This window comes from Saccopteryx bilineata, chromosome 3, assembly GCF_036850765.1.
Source record: "Saccopteryx bilineata isolate mSacBil1 chromosome 3, mSacBil1_pri_phased_curated, whole genome shotgun sequence".
Lineage (NCBI taxonomy): Eukaryota > Metazoa > Chordata > Mammalia > Chiroptera > Emballonuridae > Saccopteryx > Saccopteryx bilineata.
In genome coordinates, this window is record NC_089492.1 from 88,439,903 (window position 1) to 88,467,067 (window position 27,165).

Here is a 27,165-nt window from a genome sequence, read left to right on the forward strand (position 1 = left end):
CTTCCCGGGCTCTTTGTGGGGCCGCGAGCTCGGTAGAGAACCCAGTGCCCCGTCTGCTCTGCAGACGCAGCTGGCAGTGGGGCTGTCTCCGGAAGGCGGACCTGCGAACGCCCAGTGCCCGCACTCGACCGCCTGTTCCCTGCCTGCCGCGCCTGTCTGCGCCCGTGACATCCTTACTCGGGACGCAGTGACCGTTTTTAAAGCACAAGGGCGTGGGTCAGCCTCCCCTAGGACTTCATGTCTGTATATTTCCCCATTCACTGGTGAGTATCCTGCGCCCTCGGTGGGCATCCGTCTCGCGGCAGTGGCTGCGGGGCCCCGGCGCCTGTTCGTACTGGCTCGGGTGCGAGGGGAGCAGGCGGCGCGGGCGCCGGGCGCTAACCCGCCGCCCTAGCCCGTGCAGGAGTCAACGTCAAGGTTGCAAAGATGGGGGTGGGGGGAGGTGGTGCTGAGAGCATCCAGACAAAGGAAGTGAACTCAAAGCCCTCACTTAAGAGACGTCTGGAAAGGTGTATATATGGTGGTGATGGGATCGGGGAGAACCAGACGTCACGCCCGAACCCCGATAATAAAACTCCCTGTGCGGAGGGCGGTAGGAGGCGCGAGCTGTGCCTGGGGCTGGGGGGCTCCTCTCCCCGGGCCCCTCCCCTTTTTCTTTTTGTTTGCTTGCAAGTCTTGGCGTCGAGTCTGGCTGCTGCGGGGCTGAGCTGGTGCAGCCGCGGCGTTTGCAGATCTCGGAAGGGTGGGTGAAAAACACTCCCCACACGTTACTCGTCTGAAGCCACAAGCGCAAGCTTTCCTTCCATTGCCTTAACAACGGACGCGCTTTTGTGGGGGCCTAAGCTGAAGAGGAGCGGCCCTCACTGGCCCCGGCTAGAAGGAACCTAGGCCGGGCAAGGGCGGCGGAGGTTTGCACCCGACTGACTAGGAGGGATGCGCCACGACGCCCTGCTTTTGCAGAGCGAGGCTCCAGGCCACTGGGACTTACGCGCCGGCTGCTGCTTCCTTCCTGCTCTGGGGAAGAGGAGGAGCGGCGGGGAGGGGGGGGGGGGGGATGGTAGCGCTGGTGGCTTCGAAGCGCACTCTCAGGTGCCGGCGTGCAGAGCCGGCCCCGCTGGCTCTATCTTGGTGCGGTCCTGCTCAGCCCAGGCACCGGAAAGTTCACGCTTCTCGCTTCAACTTTTCGGGTCCGCGCGAAGAACCTGGCGAGAGCCTTGTGCGCGCTCGCTCTTTGGCCCAATTCTTTGGGGGTTGTGGGTGAGGGTCGGCGGCAGCCTTTCCATGACCCGGGAGGAAACTGCCTTCGGAGTCCCAGATCCTGACCCGAAACTTGCTCCGAAACCTAGTATCTTCTCTTAGACCTCTCTCCTTTTGGACTCCCCTTCCTTATCAACCTTCGAGGTGTGTGAGCAGCCAGGTGCCATATGGGTGAAATTGAAGGCTATTGGAGGCTTTGTGCCCCCTGGCCACTCAAAACTTGCCAAGGCTCTAACTGCTTAGAGCCCGTCAGGGTTCTTATCCTCTGAGAAGTTAAGATTTGGTGTTATTTTATAGTTGATTAGCGCTTCATAGTTTGCAACCCCCCCATCAGTCCTTTAGCATAACTGTGAGATATACATTATTAAGCATCACGGTAACAAATAGGGAGGGCACCTGTGGCTCAGAGAAGTTATGTGCCTTGTTAAGATCACACAGCTCTTGAGTGGCGGGGATTGGACCAGAAGCTATTACTTCTGTTTCCAAATCCAATGCCATTCTAGTATAATAACCATAAAATGAAGAAGAGTTTGGTGCCCGTTTCCTTAGGCATAGTCCCTCTAAAACCTGTTACACTTCTTAATATTTTTTAAACCATGTGTAAAGGCATGAAAATATTGGGTGTTGTGTAGAGAGTACATTGACTTTGGTTGTGCTATTTGGCATTATGCTTTTGGGACCCTGAATGTGCCCACAGCTTGTGTGAAGATAATGGAATGTTTGTATCCTGCTTACGGAGTACAAAGCACTTTCACATGTCTGCCGTTGGTGGGCCAGCTTGGCCCCTCTGGAAATTTCCTTTGCAATCAGAGTCTGGGCATCCTTAAGGCTTTTAATCCAGAGGATGTTTTTCAAGCTGTAAGCTTGCAGCTGCTGTGGCTAGGGTTAGAGAAGGGGGTTGGATGGCAGATGTGAAGCTTGCAGAAAGCTGACCCCTTGGGGGCTTTAAGTGTGACATTTTACAAAAAGTACCAGAGAGACAGAAATTTAGGAGGGCAGTATTATTAGACTTGGTTTCCCTGAGGTTGACCTGTTATTATGTAATATGCAGTACAGCTGGAGAAGGGTTCAGTCCGTTTTGATATAGACAGATGGACTCAGCTACCTACTTTTTTTTTTCTAGTTCTGTCACTCAAAAGAAAATCCAGGGTCACTCTGTGCCAGTGGAGACTAGTACAGGAGAGGAGGGAAGAGGACGTTTGCCAGAGAGGTTTTCAGACAATGGGCTTTGTTGATTGAGGTTGAGAGCCCTGATGCTCTTGACTTGTAAGGCACTTCCTCGGGGTGTGAACTTGTTTTTCTTCAAGTTCTGTTTTGAACACCTCTCTTCCTGCCTCCAGACTGTCCCTTGATCTAACAGCAGAGTGCACCAAGAGTAGGAATGTGAACGTTTTTGTGTTGACTTTTGGTCTGGGTTTCTTGGCAGCCCTGACTATCTGAGATCGGCTGAGATGACTGAGGTGATGATGAGCACCCCGTCCATGGAGGAGATTGGCCTCAACCCCCGAAAGGATGGCCTTTCCTATCAGGTGAGTTCAGTGCTGGGTTCCTTCTAGCTCTTTTTAAAAAAAAATAAAATTTTTTTAAATTCATTTTAGAAAGGAGAGAGAGAAGGAGAGAGACAGAGAGAAAAGGGGGGGGGGGAGGAGCAGGAAGCATCAACTCCCATATGTGCCTTGACCAGGCAAGCCCAGCGTTTAGAACCAGCGACCTCAGCATTTCCAGGTCAACGCTTTATCCACTGCACCACCACGGGTCAGGCCCCTTCTAGCTCTTCAGTGTCTAGTGGCTATTGCTGGGGTTGGTAGCAGACTTGATTCTGCATCCCAGTGCCACTTATAGGAGCTGCATGACCTTGGCAAAGTCCCCTAATGCTGGTAAGCCTCTACTTCTTCATTTGCAAAATGGGGCAACAATATTCTTTACCTCGTGGAATTGTGATGAAGATTCAACATGATGAGAGGATGGGCATAAGGCACTCATAGTCTGTGGGACACAGTAACGGTTCAGCAAACATGAACTAATGCTATTAATTAGTCATCCTGGTGGCTGTGGACTCTCCCATTCATGGCAGCTAAGGAGGAAGTAATTTGTGCAGTCAGCTCAGGCATAACTTCCTTTCCCAGCCATACCTTAGGCAGTGGGAACATCGCTATGAGGGGCAGTAATGGGCAAGGGTGGGCTGGTGGAGGAATAGGTTTGTCAAACGCCGCTTTCTTCCCCCAGCTCATGGTTGACCAACTGATTCCAACAAAGTTAATGTTCAAACTACTTAGAGTTGAGGAGAGCTTTTCCCAAAGAAAGGCTATCTCAGGAGTGCCATTGCTGGACCCTAGCTTAGAAATTGTCCTGTGTGGTAGATTCAAATACATAAAGGACCCAAAAAGTGACCTAAGTTAGAGCTTTGGATTCACAGCACCGTGCTCTTTCTGGCCTGCCATGTTGCTCTCCCACAGCTCCCGGATAGCTTCAGAACACCTTTGGTTACCCGTGGGGAAGATTTCTGAGGAGAAGACCTAGGTTGTTATATTTGGGAGAGGAAAGAGTCTGTTTTTAAGGGCAGACCTTGGCCCTGGGAAAATTGTGTAGGGTGGCTAGCCTGGGAAAGAAAAATGAGGGTGTGGTGGGCTCAGTAGGCAGATATTAATCGAATATCCTCTGTGGGCCATGCGCTCTACTGATGATGCTCATTCGCTCTTGACCGTAGCTCAGAAGGGAGAATTCTGGCTTTGTTCCATGGATGAGGAAACAGACTCAGACTGAGTAGGTCACGTGGATCTGAACTACAAAGCCTTGCTCTTCTGATGGATCATGAGTCTGTACCTTGGGTTGGTTCTTGGCTAGAGTCCAGACTTGCTCTGCCTGGTCATTCCTTAGAACCATTCCAGGGGCATTTTGATTGTAAAGGAAGAGACTAATAGAAAGCCAGGTAGGTGAAATGGAGGGAGGCTGATCAAAGACTGTCTAGGACAAAGCTAAGGTTGGGTAAGGTAGATTGGCAGGTGACAGCAGAGACACCCACAGATGTGCTTGGGAGATTCAAGAAGGCCTCTTTGCTTTGTGTCTCTGTGGTCAACCCCCTTTTGCTGGATGTAAATAAATATTCAGGTGGCCTGAAGGGTGTGGGGGAAGAGGGGAATACCCTTTCCTGGTAGTTTTATACCCTCCATGTCCAGAGTGAGTCTGAGCTGGAATCGAAAGCCCCACAACCTGTGGGAGGGCAGAAGTTTCCTGGCTCACCAGCTGGGGTGTTTTTAAATACCAGTTTCCAAGCCACTGAATCAGACCGAATCTCTCTGTGGTTACAGGTAAGATTTTCTTTCAGTTCTGAGTTTTAGATTTCCATCACAGAACCTTTCCAAACATAGTCGTCGGTATGTGTTGAGTGTACTTTTTATATTCTCCTTTTGAATATATCCCAGGATAAAGGGCCAGGTCCTGCAGGGAACTTTTCTCAGCTCTCTGAGTCCTTCAGAACATTCTTCTAGGTCTGAGGAAGAGGGCAAGTGACAACGGAGGACAGAGTGCGACACTGGGCAAGGAAGGCAGAGGTGGGCCCCCACCACAGGAGGAAAAGCGGATCACTTCGGGGCTCCTAAAATGTCTTGGTGCTGCCTAAGAAAAGGGCCCTCAAATCTCCCTTGTGGGGCTGGATCGAGAGCCACCACCCAGTTCTCACAGCCCCTCAGGAAACTTGTCCCTTCTGCTTGGTTGGGGGTCACTGGCCAGTTCCAAAATATCTTACTTGGAACTTCAAAGCAGTGTGTCACAGATTTCAGAAAGGTCTCTGAAAGGTCTTCAGAAGGTGTTGCCTGATGAAGAGAAAGGGGAGAGGTTGTCATCTTTAACCAAGCAACATCTATTGGCCACTTGCTATAGGTAATGTGCTGTGCTGTGTGTCTGCACAGAGAGGGCTCAGGGCCCATAGGGGGGGGGGAGCAGCAGGTACCTGACAACCAGCACACGAGCAGTCTGGTGGAACAGTGTGGAAGCCAGACCCAACCCACGTGTGGCTGGCAGTGACAAAACTTGGATTGAGGTCAGACTGGGGCTGGCGTTGAAAGAAAATTAGGACTTTGAGAAGGCACCTTCATCTCTAATCTAATTTTGTTGCATCTCCAGATATCCCTTGGCTTGCCCCTATTGGTGTCAGGTGCAGGGCTCTGCAGAGAGCTGGCTTGACAGTTGCCATATGACAGATATTCTCTGGGCCCGCTTAAAGCTAGTGCCTTCCAATTAAACACATTCCCACCGGCACTCTGGGGATTGGCTGGGACTGCACTTGGCCAGGGCCGGTCTGCTGTGCGTGCTCAGGCTGGGCTCAGATCTGGGGGCGGAAGATCTCAGAGCGCTGTTCCTGGCATTCTGCCTGAGGGTAATAATAGTACGTGGCTTTTTACTGAGACCTGCTTTTCCAAGGAACTGAAAGTGGGAAGGAGACATCAATCCCGACTTGGCAGATGAAATAGAATCTCAGGCTTGTGACTTGACCTTGAAACAAGGTCGTAAAATAAATAGGCACTCTGGGCTTTGCCAGTCATTCTCCCACCTTCCAGACCTACCTAGAGCGAAGCCTTCCTGATTTCTCTGCCCCAGATATGACCTCTTTCAACACCTGTGGCATGCTGTGCTTTGAAATCATGCTGCACTGGGTTTTGAGGATATATGGGTTTCACCTTACCTTCTCCCTGCCCAGGTCTCTGAGGGTAGGGAATGACTTCTTACCCTCTCTGTGCCCATCAGCCATCACCCTTCCTACACTCCAATCCAAGGTGCCTGCTGGCTCAGGGCCTTCCCAGAGCAGGTGCTAAGAGGATGGTGTTTGTTTCAGTGATGCCCAGGCTTCTGAATCTAAAGCTGGCCACCCTCGCTCCTGGTTTAGGATCTGTAAAGGGCCTCCTCAGTCCTGTGCCCGTCATGGCTTGACATAGATGCCTTTTTACCCCCTGAAAGATTCAGATAAGCCCTCTCTCTTGCGCTTAAGGAGATGGTGCTATTTTGTGAGCATGTATAAAAATCGACAGAGCCGGTGCCTTGTTTTGTCTTAACATTCATTTAGAGAATCAATCCAATATGAGAAATTCATGTGTGCGTACTCACTTGGCATGAATTATAACACCCACCAGGTGAGTGAGTAAATGGTTACTAGAAAGTCTGAGTACATTTTGGGCTGGCTGTGGGTGGCAGCCAGCTCACTGGGACTGAGTGGGAGGGTCTCATTCCTTAATAAATTCCTTACATTTATGTCCCTGGTGGCTGCAACTCCTTTCCCACACTGCATCGGTGGGCCTCCTGTTGTCCTGCCCTGGGACCGAAGGTTACAGTCAAAGGCCTGCTTCCTTTTCCTAATTCAAGGAGGCAGGCCAGTGGCTGCCTGGTAGGGCCTTCCCTTGGCTCTAGGGGCTCTAAGAACTTGGGATTTTGGAATGCCTCTCTGAGTGGGTCTCCTTCCACACTGCCCCTGATTGGCCTGGGTCCTGAATGGGAAAGGGTCCTGAGCATTTGCCTGGGGACACTGATGCTGCCATAACTAAAGGGCCCCAGCACAGCATGCTGAAGCTTCTGCAGTCTTACTGCACTTGCTCAGTTCTAGCTGGAGCTATGGCTCCTTAGCTTGCATTTACAACTGTCCATGCTAAAGCATCTGGACCAAGATCTGATAACTTTATCCTTCCCTAAGGTCTTTAAATTCTTCTCTTGCCAGCTGCCCTTTGTACTCCTTCTGCTGTTCTTGGTCACATACTCCTACCCTCTGATGTCCATCCACCGGTCACACAGGCAGCCGGCTGTCTTTCTCAGGGAAGCCGGGGAAGACGTGCTATAAACCAGCGGGAGCCGGGTCTTCACTCGTCTCCGTGCCCTGCGGGCTGTGCCTTGTGCCATCCCTTTGATACACTGAGCTCAGAGCTTCCCTGCATCTTCCCTTGCATTTCTCAAGGCAGGAGGAAGGGATTCCCTGATGGTTTATACGGTGGGGAGGAGGGACAGTGGGGCAGCGGCGCCTCTTCCTGCCATAGCCCTGTCATCTGTTTCTGGCAGTCCAAGAGCCTCGGTTCTAGCTCTGCATTAGGTCTAAAGAACTGTGCTGGCTGAGAGCTAGCCTCTCCCTGGACCGAATTTCCCGGCCTCTTCTATCTTCCTGGCCCAACAATAGGCGACGCCCTTCTCTCCCCTACTTCACTCTTGATCCAAAGCAGTGACTCCTCTTCCAAAGAACAGGCTCGGTTTAATCAACACAGTCAGGCAGCAGCTCAGAAACACATTGTTTTCACTCCCACCTGCGCCGAGCCATCCTTCATGAAGACCCCCACCCCACCCCGAGACCGCTTTTCCCTGAGCCAGTCTCACCTGTGTAAATGCACATGATGTAATATGTGATGGATTGAGCTTCTTTTCTGAGTTAAACCTTCAGAGAGCTTCCTGCTCTGTGTCCCTGCCTCTGTCTCCCTCAAGCCCTGCTCACGAGGCCATTCTAGGCATAACTCACCAGCCACCTTTGTCCCTTCCGCCTCGTACCCCTTGTCTTGTTGGTTACGCTTCCCCACCCCCCACCCCCAGGCTGTGCAACTCCACATGTTCTGGCTGAGCAGCCGCTGGGAAGTCTCACGGTCACTAGGAAATCATCTTTCACAACGTCAGACTTAAAAGGCCTCAGTTGTCCCTGGAGAGACGTAAAGCTAAAATCCCAACGCACTTGGCAGGAGATGTCCAGCCAGGGACACGCCATGTTCCTGGAATCACAGCGAGTTTTCTTTCTCCTGTCCCTAAGACCTCCATCCCGCTCCCTCCTTGGTACAAATCATAATCATGTGATGCAAAACAGGCAGTTAGGGTCACATGGTTCAGAAGCACAAGGGGTCCATTCCACTGAGGGCCTGTGTCTGTACAGTCTGCCCTCTCGGAGTCAGTATACACTCCGCTTAGATCAAGCCCACTTTGTGTGAGGGACCCAGCACCTTCCTTCCTAGGTCCAAAGCCTTGTCACAAACATTGTGTGCTCTGTTTTGGAATGCCCCTGGGTTAGGGCCTGCAGAGAGCTGGAATTATTCCCATGGGGGATTCCCTCTCAGCATGCACATGTGGTCACAAGAGTGAGTCTGTAGCCCATCCAGGGAGAGAACAAGCTTTCTTCACTTTCCCAGCCAACACATTGCACACTAGAACCATACAACCAGCCTTCTCTCAAAGGGCCTGTGTTAGGACTGACGACTTAAGTGCTGGTGTGTTCGTCACTCCCTAGAGCTGGGTCTGGGTCTTAGACTGTGTTTGTTCCTACAATGCTGGACACAATGTCCTACAATAGTCACTTACTGAGTGCTGAGTGATTGGTTGGACCCTTCCTCCCTCCCTTTCCTGCACTGAGAATGATCCCTCTGTCTTGCCCATCCCATGGCGTAGATTTTTACAGGATCAGCATTTTCTCTACATCAACTCAGTCTCCCAAGTTGGATAGAAAGGAGGATTGGACCATTAGGGAAGGGGATGAGTTTGGGTGGCGGATCTTGTGACTGGAGCCAAGAGCTATTCCTGGGTGTCTAGTGAATGTCCTGAAATGATCTTTCAGGCCCGCGTCCTAAAATAATCCTGGGAGGTTATAAAGGCAGTCCCTCATTCACAGGGAGCTTGGAGCTACGGGGCTTCACTCCCTTCCTAGCCTGCGCCACCTCTGCCGCCTGTCACTTCGCCACCTGTCCTTCCCTTGTTGCTGAGCCCACCTCAGGAGGATTCTTGATCAGAAAATCAAAGCCTGTGTCTGCTGCTTTCCTCTTCAGCCGGGGGAGGGCCCCTTACTGCACAGACCTGTCCTTGAATAAAATTAAAATTAGCTAAGCGTTTCCCCAGGCTGTTGTCCAGCTAGCACTTTGACCTCAAGGGATGTTTGGGAACTTCCTCGGCCCCCTCCCTGCTAGAATTCATTGCCTTGCACTGTCAGAAGGTCCTTTTCAGTAAACTGTGCAGAAGAGGCACCCAGGCACTTAGCTGAGGCAACATTGACTACTTGCTTCTTAACCAGGAATTTTATTGGCGCCAGTGGGAAGGAAGGTTCTGGATTTCTCAGTTGAAGTAGAATTGGCCTGAGCAAGGAAAGCATTCACTAACGTCAGTCCAGAGGTCTCTAGGTCTGACATGCCCCAAATTTGCGCCTGAAGGTGGTTCCCAGGCAGAATTAATAGTATACCTTCTGCCTTTACTTTGGAGAGTGGAAACACTTGTTTAGCCACTACTGGATTTGAGAAGCATCTTTGGCTTTCCCAAGGGTGTGTGTGTGTGTGTGTGTGTGTGTGTGTGTGTGGCAATTACAAAGATAACATTTATTCCTTTTAGAAATTTAGGAAAGTATAGAGTATAAAGAAGCACATTTGCCCTGGCTGGTTGCTCAGTGGTAGAGCGTTGACCTGGTGTATGGATGTCCCAGGTTTAATTCCTGGTCAGGGTACACAGGAGAAGTGACCATCTGCTTCTCCACCCCTGTTCCTACCCCTACTCTGTCTCCTTCCCTCTCCCTCTCTTCCCCTTCCTGCAGCCAAGGCTCAACTGGTTGGAGCACATCGGCCCCAGGCACTGAGGATGGCTCCATGGAACCTCCACCTCAGGTGCTAAAAATAGCTGGGGGTTGCAAGCATGGCCCCAGATGGGCAGAGCATTGACCCCAGACTGGGGCTGCTGGGTGGATTGCAGTCTGGGTGCATGTGGGCGTCTGTCTCTCTATCTCCTCTCATCTCACTTGGAAAAGAAGAAAAAAAAATTTTAAAGGAGAGAACATCCATATTCTTATTACAGAACCATTTTGTTATGTTTACTTCTAGAAATTACTATGCATTTACATATTTTTAAAAATTGAGATAATACTGCTATGGTGAATCTTTTTTTTTCACTTACTATAATATTGTGATTAGGTTCTTGTCATTTGGTCTTCTTGGTAAAATAGCATTTCATTTTGTTATGTACCATTTCTTATTGCTGAATATTTAGGTTGTGGCATGTTTTATTCTTATAAAGAGCACTGTTCTGAGCCTTGTTTTGTATAAGTCTGAATAGGTCTGATTTGTTTCCTTGATATAAATTTCTGGAAGTGGAGTTGCTGATTTATGGAGATTCAGCATTACAGAGGTCCTCAGGTTATAACAGTCTCAACATATGATGTTTCATGTTTACAACACTCACACCCATAAAACCTTTAAAAAAATTGGGACATGAGTGTTCAGTTTACACTTACGGACTATATGGGTGAACTAGCTTGGTTGTGCGCGGTGGAAGAATACACAGTAATGGGACATATGAGTGAAGGAGTTGGTGTCCCCCAGTACACTCAGCTACGCCATTTTGGACTGTTAAAAGCACAAGATTTCCGCTAGGGTGTGTTTCGGCTTACACCAAAATTCAGGTTATGTCACTGTCGTAGGAATGGAACTGTGTAGTAACCTGAGGACCCCATAATATTAAGCCTCTTGATTATGTATTACCTTAAAAACAAAACAAATAAAAGTTTATCAAAATATAAACTTCCAGCATTGAAAACTCTAGCAAATGGCATGTCAGGGTCTAAAATCTAGAGAAATAGAATAATGGAGGAGCTTCGTGGATTGAATCAGAAAGGTGTTTGGTTATTTGAAAGTGGTTAAGAGATGTTGTACATCTTCCTCTAGCTTGTTAATTGCTTATTTTGAGCAGAGATGATAGCAGTTGATGATGTTTAGGCAATTACCCAGCATTGCAAAATAGCTGGTGATCACATTCTTTTTTTTTTTTTTTTTTTTTTTTTTTAGCGAGAGAGACACAGAGAGAGGGACAGATAGGGATGGACAGGCAGGAAGGCAGAGAGATGAGAAGCATCAGTTCTTCGTTGTGGCATCTTAGTTGTTCATTGATTGCTTTCTCATATGTACCTTGACCAGGGGGCTCCAGCAAAAAGGGTGACCCTTTGCTCAAGCCAGCAACCTTGGGCTCAAGCCAGTGACTTTGGGCTTTAAGCCAGCAACCTTTGGGCTCAAGTCAGCAACCATGATGTCATGTCTGTGATCCCATACTCAAGCTGGTGACTCTGCACTCAAGCTGGTGAGCCCACACTCAAGCTGGCAACCGTGGGGTTTTGAACCTGGGTCCTCTGCATCCCAGGCCGACACGCTATCCACTGCACCACTGCCTGGTCAGGCAACATTCTTGTGCCCACCAGGGGTATGGTGACAAAAATCACGTGTATATGTTTTATGTATGTACTGCTCACAAAAATTAGGGGATATTTCAAAATGAATATGAAGCGATAAAAAAAGAACCATTTGATTTTTTTTTATTAAACAAGAACATCAGAAAAGCAGACGACAAGTCAAAGAAAGTTGTTCAGTTATGCAAATGAGATACAAAACCAACTTTTATTTCATTGGTGAAAATGCACTATATATATAAAAGGCTGAAAGTACTGGAGTATCTGCACATTCCCTGATCCCCTAATTTTTGTGAGCACTGTATATAAACTTTAATATATATGTATATATAAATATATGTAAATAGTAAATTTAATATATAAATATCATTTACATATTTATAAACATATAAAACATATACAACTATTTATAGATTGCTCTGCTTACCTCTTTTATTCTATTAATGACATTGGAGCATGGTGTGACCTTAAGGAAGACCAGTGAAGTTGCCTCAGCCTGGAGACCTATGAAGGTTGAACGTTTTGTCCCCTGAGCCATCTTGGTATTCCTGGGGTTCCAGGTCTGGCTCATGGTTTAGAAATATTGTTTCACTAAGATCAAGGATGAACTGAGATCTTAGAAGTAGATCTGGATGTAATGGAAGTCTTGGGCCCCGTGCTCACAGGCCATCAACCCAACAACTCTGCAAGGCTCCAGGCAGTTCACAACAAGTAAACAGTCTTAGCTAGTGTTCCAGTAAGGTCCACATACTCCTGATGGTTCAAAAGTTAATTTAGGCATTACGCAGACAAACTTTAAAAATGTTCCTGTATTTTTATGGTTACTACCTATAATAAGTAATACTAGTTTTCCATTTATGTAGTGATAGTTTTATTTTTTTTTAAATATATTTTTGGCCTAGGCTGGTTTGCTCAATGGTAGAGCATTGGCCTGGGATGTAGATGTCCTGGGTTCAATTCCCAGTCAGGGCACACAGGAGAAGTGACCATCTGCTTTTCCACCCCCCTTCTCTCTCTCTCTCTCTCTCTCTCTCTCACACACACACACACACACACACACACACTCTCTCTCTCTCTCTCTCTCTCTCTCTCTCTTTTCCTCCCACATCCATGGCTCAATTGGCTCAAGTGAGTGGGCCTTGTGCACTGAGGATGACTCTATGGCCTCTGCCTCAGGCACTAAAAAATGGCTCCAGTTGCAACGCAATGCCCCAGATGGGCAGAGTATCACCTCTTAGTGGGCTTGCCAGGTAGATCCCATTTGGGGCATATGCAGGAGAAAGCCTGTCTCTCTGCCTCCCCTCTTCTCACTAAAAAAAAATATATATATATATATTTTTTTAAACAAATGAGCAATGTAAAAATATAATTGAGCCATAATGTGTGCATAGATGTGGAGGAACAATGACTTCCTGACATCACTGTTGTTACCATGAAGGAATTTCTTTTTAAAAGTTGAATGTATCCTCTCAGATGGAAGCATTCTTAAAGATTAGCTAGTACTAAATTATGATTTCTGTATTTCTTTGGTCATTTGACCCCTCAGATATCACATCTGAAGGTCAGGATCCTTCCTGGCTATTTCCTTTGGCACCTTAATATTGGATGTTTTCACGCCAAACTACTTTTTAATTCCTAAAATGTTCTATGTATACATTACTTCATGTTTTAACAAAGTGTTAAAATGAGAGTACAGCTGCCCCTGGGGTTCATGGAAACTTTCTAAGGGATATGACAGCAGAGAGTGTTTTTGGAAAATCAATTTCCACATCTTCAACTTCCTTCTGTTGCTTTTCTAAAATTGCATTTCCTGAAGACAGGCTTTTCCAGTTTTCTTTTTCTACTTTTCCTATCACAGTTACCCTCCTCCCCCTCTGATAAAATAAGGACCTGCTTCTCACCCTCCTGAATATTTTAAGGTGCTTTTCCCTAGCATATAGAAATCTAATGAATCATTGAAAATGTTACTGTCTAGGAAGCTCTATAAATCCCGCCTATCTATCACATTAAGAGACCAATCTAAAAAAATGTACCTTTGTGTTTAATAATTATTTGTGGTATGTTCATTGATCAGCTGTATACTAACAGCTGCAATAAGCCCATTCAGAATTTTTTTTATTAATAAGGCTTAGTTAGGGACATAAGACAAAACCTTAAATCAGTTTATATACATAAGTACATTTTTTTTATTGCACAAAAGTATGATACGCTAATGACTTAAAACTTTCAAACATAAAAATATGTTAAGAAAATTCCTATAGGGAAGTAGACTGGAAAGACAGTTTTAAGTTGAGAAAAGAATAAGATTTGACTTAAGGGCTTGTTTATGAGTGTTTTTTTAAAATAGGCAATTGTTGATATCAACTTGCTGTGGTATTGATCAGCCACTGAGTACATTCAAAAGATTGGCATAAAAGTTTTATTTTAAAATGTTAAGATTTATAACATAGCAGACGTTTTAGGTGTCAGTTTAAAAACATATGAAAGGAGACACAGTTTTCCAAAATTCTTTTAGGGGACACACAAACAAAATTTTGGACATTTACTATAGGATGTCAGGTGGGAGGGTGCCTTTGAGACTGGGCAATCAATCCCCTATCAGCTGTGGGAATGCACTCCACAGTAGCATGGCATTTGGTCACGTAGGTGTTATTTAGATATTGCCAGTAACACAGCTCAAATCCTCTCAGCACAGTGGGATTACAGACTACGAATCTGGGTAATTGATGTTTAATCTTGGCTTTGCCACTGTCTGTGTCAGCTCAGGCAATTCACCTCACCTGTTTGAGGCTTAATTCCCCTGTCTTCAGGGGAGAGTCAATTGTATCATTTTTATTAGAACATTGTGAAGTGAAATCTGCCATCCTGATCCTAAATCGGCCACTGGAGTTAAAAAATCTGCTCTCTTGCCTGACCAGGCGGTGGCGCAATGGGTAGAGCATCGAACTGGGACATGGAGGACTCAGGTTTGAGACCCCGAGGTTGCCAGCTTGAGCGTAAGCTCATCGAGTTTGAGCAAGGCTCACCAGCTTGGACCCAAGGTCGCTGGCTCGAGCAAGGGGTTACTCGGTCTGCTGAAGGCCCGCGGTCAAGGCACATATGAGAAAGCAATCAATGAACAACTAAGGTGTAGCAGCAAAAAACTGATGATTGATGCTTCTCATTTCTCTGTTCCTGTCTGTCTGTCCCTCTCTCTGACTCTCTCTCTGTATCTGTAAAAAAAAAACAAAACTGCTCTCTTCCTTATGTCAGCCTTTCAGATATTGAAGGCAGTTTTTATGTTCCCCTTAAATCTTTTCCAGTTTTAAAATATATTGACCCTCAACCTTCACTCACGTGGTCATCATCCTGAGAGGGTTTGTCTTCTCCAGGCCAGTAGTTCTCAAACTTTTTGGTCTCAGTCCCTTTTATATTCTTAAAAATGATTTAGGATCCCCAGAGATATTTGTTTATGTGGATTATATCTTCTGATTATATCTTTTATGGATTATATCTTTAAAAACTTCTATTTCTTAATTCCTTTAAAAATAGCAGAAAACCATTACATGTTACTATAAATCACAGTTTGTAATAAAAACAAATCCATTTTTCAAAACAAAGAGAGGTTAGCCAGAAGAAAAGCATTGTTTTACATTTTTGCAAATCTGTTTGGTATCCGTCTTAATAGGAAACAGCTAGATTCTTCTATCTGCTTCTGCCCTCTGTCTGTTGTGTGTGTTGGTTAGAGTAAATTAAGAAAATCTGGCCTATGCAGATACATAGTTAGAAAAGGAAGAAATATTTTAATAGCCTTTTAATATGTTTTTCTTTAATATTTTACCTAAACTCAACAAGTGGTGGTTTCTTAAAGGTTAGTGGTCATGTGAAATCTGAAACCTTATCAATGAATTTCCTGTACTCTTACATTAAAATTCATTAGCCTGTCTTGCATTTTGAATGACTCTTTTACCCGTGCTTGGTTTTGTAATATGGTGCATTGATCATTTAGAAAAATATCGACTACTCACTGAGTTATGCAGATCTTCCAGAATGTTGACACATTTCATTTTATGTCAAAAAAGCATTTTGTTAATATCTCCACTGGCTTCATCAGAAGTTCTTCGAGTGTTGGGAAACTGTCAAGCTTATAGTCACTAATATAAGTTTTCCAAAATTCTGATTTTTGCTTGAAAGTTCAATTTTTATTACTGGTAACAAATAACATCAGTCATTTTCTTTGACTTGAGAGGCTCATTTTACTCATTTTTGAGAACATGTCTGCTAAATAACCAAATTTGCACAACCATAGTTTGTTGGTCATTTTTTCAAATAAAAATGGTGTTCCGTGGAAAAAGTGGCTAGTTCAGCCTGCAGCTCAGTCACGTAAGTGCTTTCCCCCCTCCAGACAACCATTGTGCTTTGATATGCAGCAAGTGTTTTATGCTGACTTTCCATTTCATCACACAGAATATTAAAACAACATGTGCTCAAGAGTCAATATTTAATAAAATTAGTGCTTCATTTCAAACATTTTTTTCTTAGTTAAGAGCATGAGGTGGTGAAGAATATAGTGAATGCAAGTATAGTTTGTATCACTGCATTCATGAGTTCCAGCTAAGGTGCCAGCAATTTCGCCCACCATTGTTTTTTATACAATTAGTGCAAGTCTAAACTCAGGAAAAATGCAAATAACATTTTAGGATTATTAATAAAATGTTTAACTCCATGGATACTCCGTCTCTGAAAGAACCTTGGGAATTGAGCTCTAGATTGGACAGAATATGTCTGATAAGAGGACAGCAGGTCCTTTACCTTCTTGTTGGTATAGACAGGGTCTATGAGATGAGTGGACCACTAGGAATATAGCCCTGTTTGCTTCAGTGTTTTTAGTATTGATACTGTAGTTATGACCAAATAAAATTTCCAGGCCTCTTTTATAGGACCTACAATGAAGCAAGGCTTCCTGTTTGGGAAGGAAAAAGATTTTAACTTAAAGATACATAAATCAGCTGATGACCTCTCTTTGGGACAAGGTGAATTGGAGGTGATAGATGTCATCCAAGTGGAGATGTTTCACAGATTGTGGGAAGATGGAAGTGTAGCTGTAGACTGGGGAACCATCAAGTGAAGTCAGAAAGTTGCCTGAGTCTGGAGAAAATTCTAAAATGACTGCAAGTCCAGAGAGGCACAAGAAAGATGAGGTTAGACAGGTCAGATGAACCTGAGCAGGGTCATGAGAATGAGGAGAATGTAAGGCTGCAGAGGTGCTGGTGACTGAGGCTGGGCAAAGGCCATGGGGTGGGGCTGTAAGGAAGTCCTAGAGACTTGGAAGAGAGTTATTTCCATGCAGGGGTGGGTTTGGAAGCCACTTGGTAGGGGTTAGGGAGGGATCCCCAGGCTCCCATGGAAGGCTGTGAGACCAGGCCAAATTGTCAAGATTTTTGTCTCCAAAACGAAGAATGAGGGAATGGTTGGAAAGGCAGTATGTCAGTCTGGGTTTTCTGAGAGAGAGGAGGTGTGGCAGTGCGACCTTTGAGTAGCACCAATGGAGAAAAAGATAAAGATACCTGTCACCCCAGAAGCCCAAAGGTGACCAGGGGAGTCTTCTTTCTAAAGGACAATGATGATATACATGATAGGATGTGGGTATTTTAAATCATCTATGCCAGATAACTGCAGTCTTTTCTCACTGTTCTGGAGAACTTGGAGAAACGTTCTCCAACATTCCCAAAGCCCCCTCAGTTCACTGAGCCCACAGAGTTATCAGTAGCAATTAGTGCTAATTAATTGGAATTTGAAACGCTTGACTTGCAGGATGGGTGTGGGTTTGAGAGATGTTTATGAAAGATGGTGTTTATCCAGAGGATTTCCTTTTCTTTTAAGTCCAGGCTAAAGGCTTAAGCATCTTTAATCCAAAGGAAGGAGACCCAACAGTTGTTATACAGCCTCAAATCTCTGCGCAAGTCTTTCATAGAATCAGTGGCACTAGAGAAGGGTAGGCGAGGGGAAGGTGAATATTCCACAGCCCAAGTCCAGAGGAGAGTTGAGCGAGGTCAGAGGCTCAAAGATGGGGAGTGAGTTGATTCACATCTTATTGGAGACTGAAGAATGTTCTGCCCTCCCTGAATTTAGTCAGTAGCCACTCTGCCCCTTTGCTATAATTTTTTATGTTCTTACCAGCCACAATTCACTTCGCAAAGTCAGTAAAATGTAAATAATGATGATGAGGATGAAGAGGATGATAAAGTAGCAGGAGATAAGTATTTCAAAGAACATATTTCTTGCCTTTACTTATTGTTAGGGGCAAAACACAGGGTGTACTTTTCATTTGAATTAATTGCTGCTCATTCATTCAGCCTTTAGAGAACGGACTGCTGGTAGACATCTGCCCATTGTTATAAACCAGCCATTCCTAGGAAGGAAGAAACATACCAAGCCAATCCATTGTTCTCCTGGAAAAATAAGAAAACCAGACTTTGGGAAGCTGAGGGGTGGGCGGGTCTGACTTACCCCTGCAGGAGGCTGAGGAGGAGGTGCATAATGGGAAGATCTCTAGTTTTAGGGGCACTCACTGTAAGACCGGGATCTGAGTAAGACAGTGGCTTTCAAACCAGCTGACTAACCCATGCCCTAGCCTAGGAAAACATAGGTGCTGGGAGGGAAGTAATGAAGTCAAACCATTTCTTCAAAGACCCTGGCCTAGAATGTGTGAGCATAAGCCCAGGAGGGCTGCTAACTTGCTCCTGTCCCAAGCCCTAGCTATTGACTTTCCAGTCCCTCACTCTAAATCAGGGGTCGGGAAACTATGGCTCGTGAGCCAGATATGGCTCTTTTGATGGCTGCATCTGGCTTGCAGACAAATCTTTAATAGAGGACGATCTCTCTTTGGGTGATGGGTATGCAACATAACTAAATGACAAGATAACCTGGAAATGTTTTCTTTGAATGTATGTACCCTGATTTATTGATGTCACCCCATTAAAATAAAAATTTATTTATAAAAAAAAAAAAAAAAAAAAAGAAAAAAAAAAATAACATTAAAAATATAAAAAACATTCTCTCATGTATTACAATCCATTCATTTCCTACCGCTCCTGTTCATAGATGCAGGTGGCCGGAGCCAATCACAGCTGTCCTCCGGGACAACACCAAATTTTTATTGGATAATGCGTAAGGTACACGGGTCGTTGTATGGCTCTCACGGAATTACATTTTAAAATATGTGGTGTTCATAGCTCTCTCAGCCAAAAAGGTTCCCGACCCCTGCTCTAAATGGTCCTTGGAGACCCAAGCTTTACCTAATAAAAACCATCATTAGGAATTTAAAATTTACAGAACATGTTCACACATACCTGTATTTCATTCTCTCAAAAGCCCTGTAAGATGGGAATTAGCAGTAATCCCAGTTTATAGATGAAGAGCTAGGGGTTGGGCCTCCACTTCTTTGAGCCTTTCAGGTACCGTGCCGGTGCTCAACATGCAGCATCATGGCAGTCTTCCAACAATACTGTAAAGTGAAAATTCCTTCCTCATTTTATTCAGGAGGCAACTGAGGCTCAGAGAAGTTAAAATGACTCTATCATGGTCATGGAGACAATATGACTTGTGGCCAGGTAGAAGCTAGATCTTTCAGATTGCTGTCGGAGTGGCCATTTTCCATAGCAGCTTGGAAGCTGACTTTTAACAGCTCTGGAACCAGAGGGGAGAGGCTCACTGTGTGGTTTTATATGTAGAAGCAGATCCCTCTCGGTTCCTCAGGGCGCTACCTGCTTATTCATCTCAGGCCCTCTGCCTGCTCTGCCTCCCCTGTCCACCCCACCCTGGCACACCTCCGTCCACCCCAGCACGAAGGAGCAGGATGTTCAAGCTCCCGAGGTCTCAGCTTGCAGAGCTGGTAATTAGCCCTTTGTGTCCAGTTAACCACATTTCATCTCCTCTACCTGCCGGTGTCCGCTTTCCCTATTAGCATCTCTCAGCTCTTTGCTGAGCCCTCCGCCCTCCTTGTGGCCAGCTCAGGTTGTTTGCCAGGGATGATGGCTGCGGGACGCCATGCACACAGGGGAGGGCTGGTCCAACCAGAATCACTCACATTTTCCATCCGAAGTGCCAGACACCTCTCTCCTCTCCCTGCCCCGGAGACAGCCAGGTTCAGGTCACCTGGTTTAGAAGCAGACAGTTGATAGCTAGGCCCCCAAATTTCAGGCCTTTGGAGCCCTGGTGTTGCCTTTCAGTTCCCCGTCCATGGCTGAAATGGGAGCTGACAGGCAACTTTTATACTGAAGCAAAAAGCCTGCTGACTAATTCCTCATCTCTGGGGGCTCAGCTTCAGTCTGCTCTGAGGCTGCCTGTGCCGGTCCATCAGCCAACCATCTTGAGTTTTCTCGGGTGGTCCTGCTTTTGTGGTCCTCATTCATGTTTGTGCTGTCCAATGCAGTAGCCACAGGTAGCTATTTAAATTTATATTTAAACATAGCACATACATTCATATTAATAAAAATGATAAATTTTATATTAGTAAATTATAAATTTATAGTAATAAAAATCAAAGAAAATTAAAAGTTTTAACTTTGTATTAGGTGCTCAGTAGCCACATGTGGCCAGCGGCTACTGTTGGGCAGCACGGACAGGAAACATTTCCATTAACACAGAAAGTTCTGTCAGGCAGCTCTGATCGATACAGCCAGATATTCTAGTGTATTGGCATCCAGACCACATCTCACAGATTATTTCTTCCTCCTAGAAGGTCCTAAAGTTCTCTTGACCTTTCCAGTGAACCCATTTGAGTTCCTAAGACATCTGAAGATGTGTCACCTCTAAAAGGCACCATTACCAAGCTCGAATGAATGCCTGCTTTCTCGCCACCGTGGGACACATGGGACCTGGGGTATTCTTGATGTGTGTGATCTTCAAAACATCACTTTGTTTGCAAAAGAGGAAACTTGGAGTGGCTATTAGTTTTGTCCCAGCTCTCAGCCCTGACAGCTGACTGTGACAGCTGGAGGTGGAATCCGGGGTTGGCAGAGGGAGCAGAGGGCAGAGCCGAGAGGGTCCCAGCTGGGGATGGATGCTTCTCACTCTCCCCTGTCCCGGGAGCGAGGGTGCGCAGTGCCTCTCAGAGCCTCCCATCATCCTTTCTGGACCTCTTGGCATGAACCTTTGCTGCAGAATGAAGAGAAAGGGCTGTTTTTGTTTTTGTTTTTGGCCTTTCCCATGTCCAGGGAGAAGGGGCGCTTTGGGGTAAGAGGTTTAACCAGAAGCACTTTCTCCTTGGAACGAGGTGGTTCCTTATTCCCTGCCAGTTCCTGCAGGCAAACAGCATGCCGGGCTGGCCTGCCGCCTCAACCCTACCTGTCATGTGCTTGGCAAGGCTGACTTGAGTCCTTTTTTCCACTGCCTTCCCCACCCTGTTAAATAGCAGTTGCAACCTCTCATTTTTCTGCTGCCTAGATGATTAAAAAGCATGACTTAGTGGAAAAATCTTGACCTCCTTAGGGTCAGCCTCTTAAGCAGCTGTTGTAGATAAGATTGTGCTGGCAAGATACTCAGCAGTACTTTGCAAGGCTTTCTGTCTGTGTGTAAGGAAATGAGATGCTGTTTGCCTCTGGGTGCCTTTTGTTTGTCTTGGGAGAGAGCTGCAATTTTCAGAGGCATAGATTGGTATTATCTGATAATAAAATAAAATCTCTGATGGAAGGGTTAGATTATTATAGTAATTTTTTAAAATATAATTAACAGGCTTAAAAAAAATTTTTTTTTAAATTTGATGGCGCCTGCTTTGAACAATTCAGGAAGCAAAGTTCTCAGACTTCCCCTAAGGACTTAAAAGACTAAATTGTGCAGCTCCTGGTATGAAAGGCATTGTTTGGAGTTCTTTTAATTACTCTGTTAGTATTGCTGCCTCTTGTTTGCAGATTGAACACTTACCTTAGTCCTGTTGAAACTGCTCCAAAAAGGACATTCCAATTTGAATTTAGCTTATGTCCTAGCAAAAGTATTTTGTTATATTTGCATTTGCCAAGAACTTGCATCCATCTAGTGAGATAAGAAGGTCACTTTGCCTCTCAAAGGGAGAAACTGAGGAACAGGTGATTGAGAGGACTTGGTTGAGTTATACAAGTGATGTCAAGGACACAGTGAGACTCTGGGATCTGTGGCTTGACCCAGTGTCTTATCAAATGAACTCCTTACTTGAAGTCCTTCAGGTCTGTGTTTGGGTCCAGGATCAGCCACTTCCTAGCTCCGTGGCCTTGAGGAAGTCACTGGCCCTCTCTGTGCTTCAGTGTCCTCATCTATAACAATAGGGATCACACCACTACATATTTCATAGGACTATTGTGAAAATAGAGATTCTGATCAACAAATATGCCCGGCATATCTTCCACCATCATCATGATTTTAACATCCCCCCGCCCACCAATTTTAGTTGAAGACCTATCTATTCCCAGCTTAAAACAAAATCCCCTGCTCTCCACCCTTATTGTCATCCTCCTCTTACTGTTGGCCTTGCTGCTTCTTGTCCCTTTCACTCTTGCTCAGCTTGGGTGACCATAGTTAGAATCTGGCTGCCTCCTCTTTTGCCCGGGGAGTCACAGGGTAAGCACAGACATGGGCTTGAGGTCAGAATGTAGAGACAGGGAGCTGAGTCTGTCCTGGGCCAGGTGTCTGTCCCCTTTTGATATTTCACAGCTCTGTCTCAGGTCCTGACAATTTAGACCAACCGTCTGGACTGGGAAGCTGAGGTTCTGGACCTAGCTGCCCAGAGGGGCATCCTAGGGCCTCCAGCAGCCAGATGGGCATTTAAAACCCAGAATCTTGTCCACTTTCCCTGGTCAGTTTTCTGTCTGTGAAATGATCATGTTCACCCAGGGGCATCCCATTCATTTTGCAGAAGGTACAGGCGTGGAAAGCAGAAGATCTGGGTTTGAATCCTGGCTCATCCACATGACCTTCAGAGCCCCAGGGTCTCACTGCTCCTGGGGGTTGGCGAGGCCGAAAGGAGGTGATGTCTGAGAGAGCTTTGTAGGCTGTAGCTTGCTTTCCACTCATTGGGGCTCCCCTCACTCACTCCCTGAGTTTGTGCTTAGAAGGGCACCCTGTGTTGTCACCCACAGGGAGGGGCTCCAGCTCCACGGAGAGATGAAGTGAGGAGTGACCTCCTGGCTCAGCACATGTGAGTCTGTGTGCTCAGCACTGTCCAAGGGCACGTCTGGCCACGTCAGGCACGTTTGGCCTGCACGGTTGGCTACATCAGGAAGAGAAATCCCACGCTGGGGGTCAGCCTGCCCTGTGCTATCTTTCAGTCTCACTCCCATAGCCGCTCCGCTGCCTTGTTTTCCTCCTCTCTGCCATTAGGGTACTTTTTATAAGGCTTGTTAAGTCTTTAATGATGCCTGGTTGTGCAGCTGGCTTAAGGTTTAATCCCTAGCAATAGGGCTTTATTGGATAAATGGTTAATAATCACTTGTCTGTAGGGATTAAGGAGGTTTCATTGAGGCCCATGATCCCGGGAGCCCTGCATGACCTGTTACGTGGTCAGTGACTTGACTGGGACAGCACTGCTTGGTGTTGGGCGCAGCAAAATGCAGCACTCTCAGCACCACAGATGCTAGGAAGGTTGGAGATTGTGGGAGAGCACTTCTACCTCTGGGGAGCAGAGGGCACCTGTCTGTTGCAGTGAGCTTGTCTGGACCTGAGCATGGGCAGTTCCCATGATCTTTTTGAATGTGTGTTTCCACCCAGTCCTGGTTTTGCTCCTTTTTTCTTTTGCCATTAATAAGCTGTGTGACCCCGAGCAAGTCTCCTGACCACTCTGGGCCCCAGTTTCCTCATCTGTCATATAGAGAGGTTGTAAAAGAGACGGTCTTGAAGGTTATTCTGTGAGCCCCAGTGTCCCAGACAGAGGCTTCTCTCCCCAGCTCCGGGATGTGTCACCGAGGTGAATGGAAGGGACCAGCAGCCCATCGGATTAAGTACTTAAGCTGCTGGACAAAGAATTGGGTCAGCTGTAGTCACAGGGCAGTGTGTGCGAAGGGACTGCATAGAGACCTTCGACTTTGTAGCCTGGTTTGGGGTTGCTCCCAGCTCTGGGCAGTACACACAGTAGCATTTTTTTAAAAGCCTCGTTGATGGGACTCTAGAGAGAGAAGTTAAGTCCTTTCAGGTGTAGAGCCGCCAAGGAGCCAGGAGTTGCTCACCGGTGAGAAAGGAGCCTGGGGTTTTGTACCTGGCTTGCCTGTGACTGGGGCCACAACCTCATCCCGTAGCTGGCTTTGACTTGACAGTGGTGTAGCGATCAGGACCCATCTATTGGAGGAACAGGGGTGGTATTGGGACAGGGGTATGGGGGTCAACAGACCTGGGTCTGAGTCTCCTCCCACCGTCCATTTCCAGGCTGCATGGCTTGGGCAACCTGCTTCTCCAAGTCTGAGATTCTTTAAGATAGTATTGGCAACACCTATTTTTCAGTATGACTATGTTAGTTCAAAATTACTTACGTAAAGCACCGGGTAGCTGGCTCATATTAGGTGCCAATAATGATCCCGGGAGGAACTTAGCGTATGGGACCTGTTATTCGCTTTGGACTGCTGGAGTAAAATGCTCACTATAAACAGATGTGACTTACTGGGGATGACATAGTTTTGAATTCTTTTATCAGAAATAAAATAAACCAAAAGGTGCAAACAGAGCTACCCCATCTTTTGGACCAGTGGTGCTACTCTGAAAACGTTCAGCTTCAAGCTGAAGGATGGTTTCTCATGCTGCCCCAGAATTCACTGCCTGGCTCCTGACCTACACCTGGGCCCCCAGTACCCCAGGCGGAGCACAGTCTGCGGCACACAGCCCATGCTCAGTCCTGCACGTGTTTGTGAAATGAAGGAATGGAACTTCTCTTTTTAGATCTATACCTGACCAGGTGCTTGATCTGCTTCTATTTCAGATCTTCCCCGACCCGTCAGACTTTGACCGCTGTTGCAAACTGAAGGACCGTCTGCCCTCCATAGTGGTGGAGCCCACAGAGGGGGAGGTGGAGAGTGGGGAGCTGCGGTGGCCCCCTGAGGAGTTCTTGGTCCAGGAGGATGAGCAGGACAACTGTGAAGAGACAGAGAAAGAGAACAAGGAGCAGTAGAGTCCCCGACTCCACCGGGTCGCGCGAGACGGCATCTGTACCTGAACTGTGTTCTTTCCCATTGTGATGGAAGAAGAGAGTGAGCCACAATTGTTCTGAAACGCCAGACAGTGGCTTCCATTTTGCACCTGCGAATCACTGAGTTGGTCTTCTTTTCTTTTCTTTTCTTTTTTTGAACTGTGTTGAGCAGTGGAGCCCTCTGCGACACTTTGCAAGGCCTTCTGAGAAAGGAAGCTGCTTAGAGCAGGGGTGGGGGGTGCGGGGAAGCTTTGGTCTTTGAAATCATTATCTGAACTCAAGCAGCTAGAGACAGTGGTGGGATTCCAGTGGTCTCTGGGGGGAGGGGGGAAGGGGTGCTAAGTGAGCAAGAAACATTTGGGGTAAGAAAACAAATGCCAGACAGAAAGAGAAAATACACGTTTTAAAGAAAACATTGAGCAGAGAAGCGCAGCCAGGAAGTCCTGTAGCTCGGTGATTTGCTCTGGCTGCTGGGGGCAGCAACAAAGTCTTCATCTCTCTCCCCAGCTTCGCCCACCGCCAGCCTTTGCTTTTATTTCAGGTGTGTTGTCTGTTGCAGGGAAGGCTGGTAAAGGAGGCAGTGTAAGGCGGCTGCCCACAAAGCCAGCTGGAGGTGAGGCTCCGGAAGGAAACGGTCTCCCGTTCCTTCTCCAGGGACCCTCTGCTCCTGGTTGGGGCAGGTTCACATACTTGCGGTCATCTGGAGGGTTTTTTGTTTGTTTGTTTGTTTTATTTCGTTTTAAGAGGCAGTTGCTTTTGAGTTTCCCTTCCCTGGTTTATCCTTTTTGCCCTTCAGCCCTTTTGGGAGTAGGGAGAGTACTTTCTGCCCTTGTTGGAGGACCGACGCGGACACTTGAACATGAAGGTCCTTTTCAGCTGCTCCCGCCAGACCTGCTCTCAGTCTGGGGCACAGAGCAGGAGGGCTCTCCCAGGCTGGCCCTCTCTTCTCCCTGCTGTGACCCTTCCCGGCCCCTGGCCACAGCCATCAGGCAAAGGCGGCTCCCAGCCCTGCGGGGGGTTCCAGCAAGCCTGGTGAGCCGCAGTACCCACTGCCATGTGGCCTGTCTTCCTGGTGGGAGCTGGGTAGAGAGCAGAGTAGGCTTTCTCTGTTTCTTGTTGGGGAGCTGAGCTTTAGCACAGGTCCCGAGAGCTGGCGAAGCCTGGGGATTTTTGGACAGGGTGAGGTGGCTCTGGGGCAGCAGCCCAGGGATGGAGTTTGAAACTAAAGGGTATCATGAGATCTTGGTTCCTCCCCGTGTGTTCCTGGGTGCAGGATGGAGGACGGTGTGGCGAGGAAGCACTGCATGGTGGTCCTCATCACTCCCCACCTCCAACCTGTCCCCTGCAAGGGTCCAGTTCCACAAGAAGTTAGCCTTGGACTCAGAGCTTCATGTCATAGTTCCGAACCACCAGGAGCAGCAGGGTGCAGGACAGGCTCTTTAAACCACCCCTATCTCAGAGCAGACTGTGCCTCCAGGAGATGGCTCGAGAGCCTCCCTGGGCCTGAGCCCTGGCAATTGAGGCGCCTGTGTGTCCCCTCAGGTGTCCAGCCAGTCCAGGTTGACCCCGGTTTCAGACTTGTGTATAAGTAAGGTTGTACTTAATACCTCTAGGTCTGGGGAATGTTGGGCAGGAGGACCAGGGGGTGCTGTTCATACATCAGCAGAATTTGGTTCTGGGCAGCCAACACTCTCCCATCCCCCTCGCTCCCTTCCTCTGTGTCGTCTGCTTGTGTTACCCGCACTGATGGCAATAACTTCTTCCAGCTCCTCGAGGAAGGGGGAGTGGCCGCAGCCGGCGCTGTGGGTGTCTCCCTCTTACTCTCCCTGTCCTGCTCCGGCTGCAGAGAGCCTTTCCTCTGCCTCTCAGTCCCTCGTGGCAGCATTTCTCATCTTGTGCCTCCCTTGTGGATGGGGTCTTGCCTTTTAAACTCCTGTGTTTCCATGTCCCTTTCTCATGTGCTCCCCTGTATCTGTCCGTGTGATAGGAACGTGCTTGTAAACTGCATAACAGATGTACTTTGTGTATATGTGTTTATGGGGTGGTTTATTATTTTTGCTGGTTGCTAGACCCCTTAGTGTGACCATTGGGAGTCTGAGCAGGCCAGAGGCTGCAGCCCAGGACCCTCAGCGGTGAGCCTGTTGGGGGGGGGGGGGGATCCAGCCACTCTGAACAAGTGGCTGAGCTCCTGTCTGGCCTCCTTTTTTTTTTTTTTTTTTAAGTATCTGTGTGTATTTCTAACTGATTGTATTGGAGAAAAAAAACTAGTATTTCAGTAAAAATGCCTGTTGTAAGATGAACCTCCTGTAACTTCTATCTGTTCTTTTTTGAGGCTCAGGGAGAAACTAGCTTTTTTTTTTTTTTTTCCAAACTACTTTTTGTCACTGTGACAGTTGTAAATAAAGTTTGAAAATGCTTTCCACTCTGGTCTGGTTTCTTTCTTTCTTCCTGCTCCATTGGAACAGAGAGAGCACGGAAGAAACCAAGGTGCAACTCTTGTAGGGGGCTGGGTTGGGGGGAGTCCCATATGAAGTTCCTTACCTATCTTACCTGCTGGCCCTTCTGGGCTGAGCCCACACTGTTTTTTTATCACGTGGCTGAATGAAAGCAGCTTGTTTTCCTA

At 47.0% G+C, this 27,165-nt stretch overlaps 1 protein-coding gene across 1 annotated transcript; it reads left to right on the forward strand.

Moving 5' to 3' along the window:
- LBH (LBH regulator of WNT signaling pathway) lies at positions 1 to 26,964 on the forward strand. The gene is made up of 3 exons (XM_066266825.1): positions 1 to 263; positions 2,684 to 2,786; positions 24,336 to 26,964. Exons 1-3 carry the CDS (start codon positions 238 to 240, stop codon positions 24,522 to 24,524), a joined length of 318 nt encoding a protein of 105 aa, XP_066122922.1. The 5' UTR covers positions 1 to 237; the 3' UTR covers positions 24,525 to 26,964.
- Positions 26,965 to 27,165: the final 201 nt, after the last annotated feature.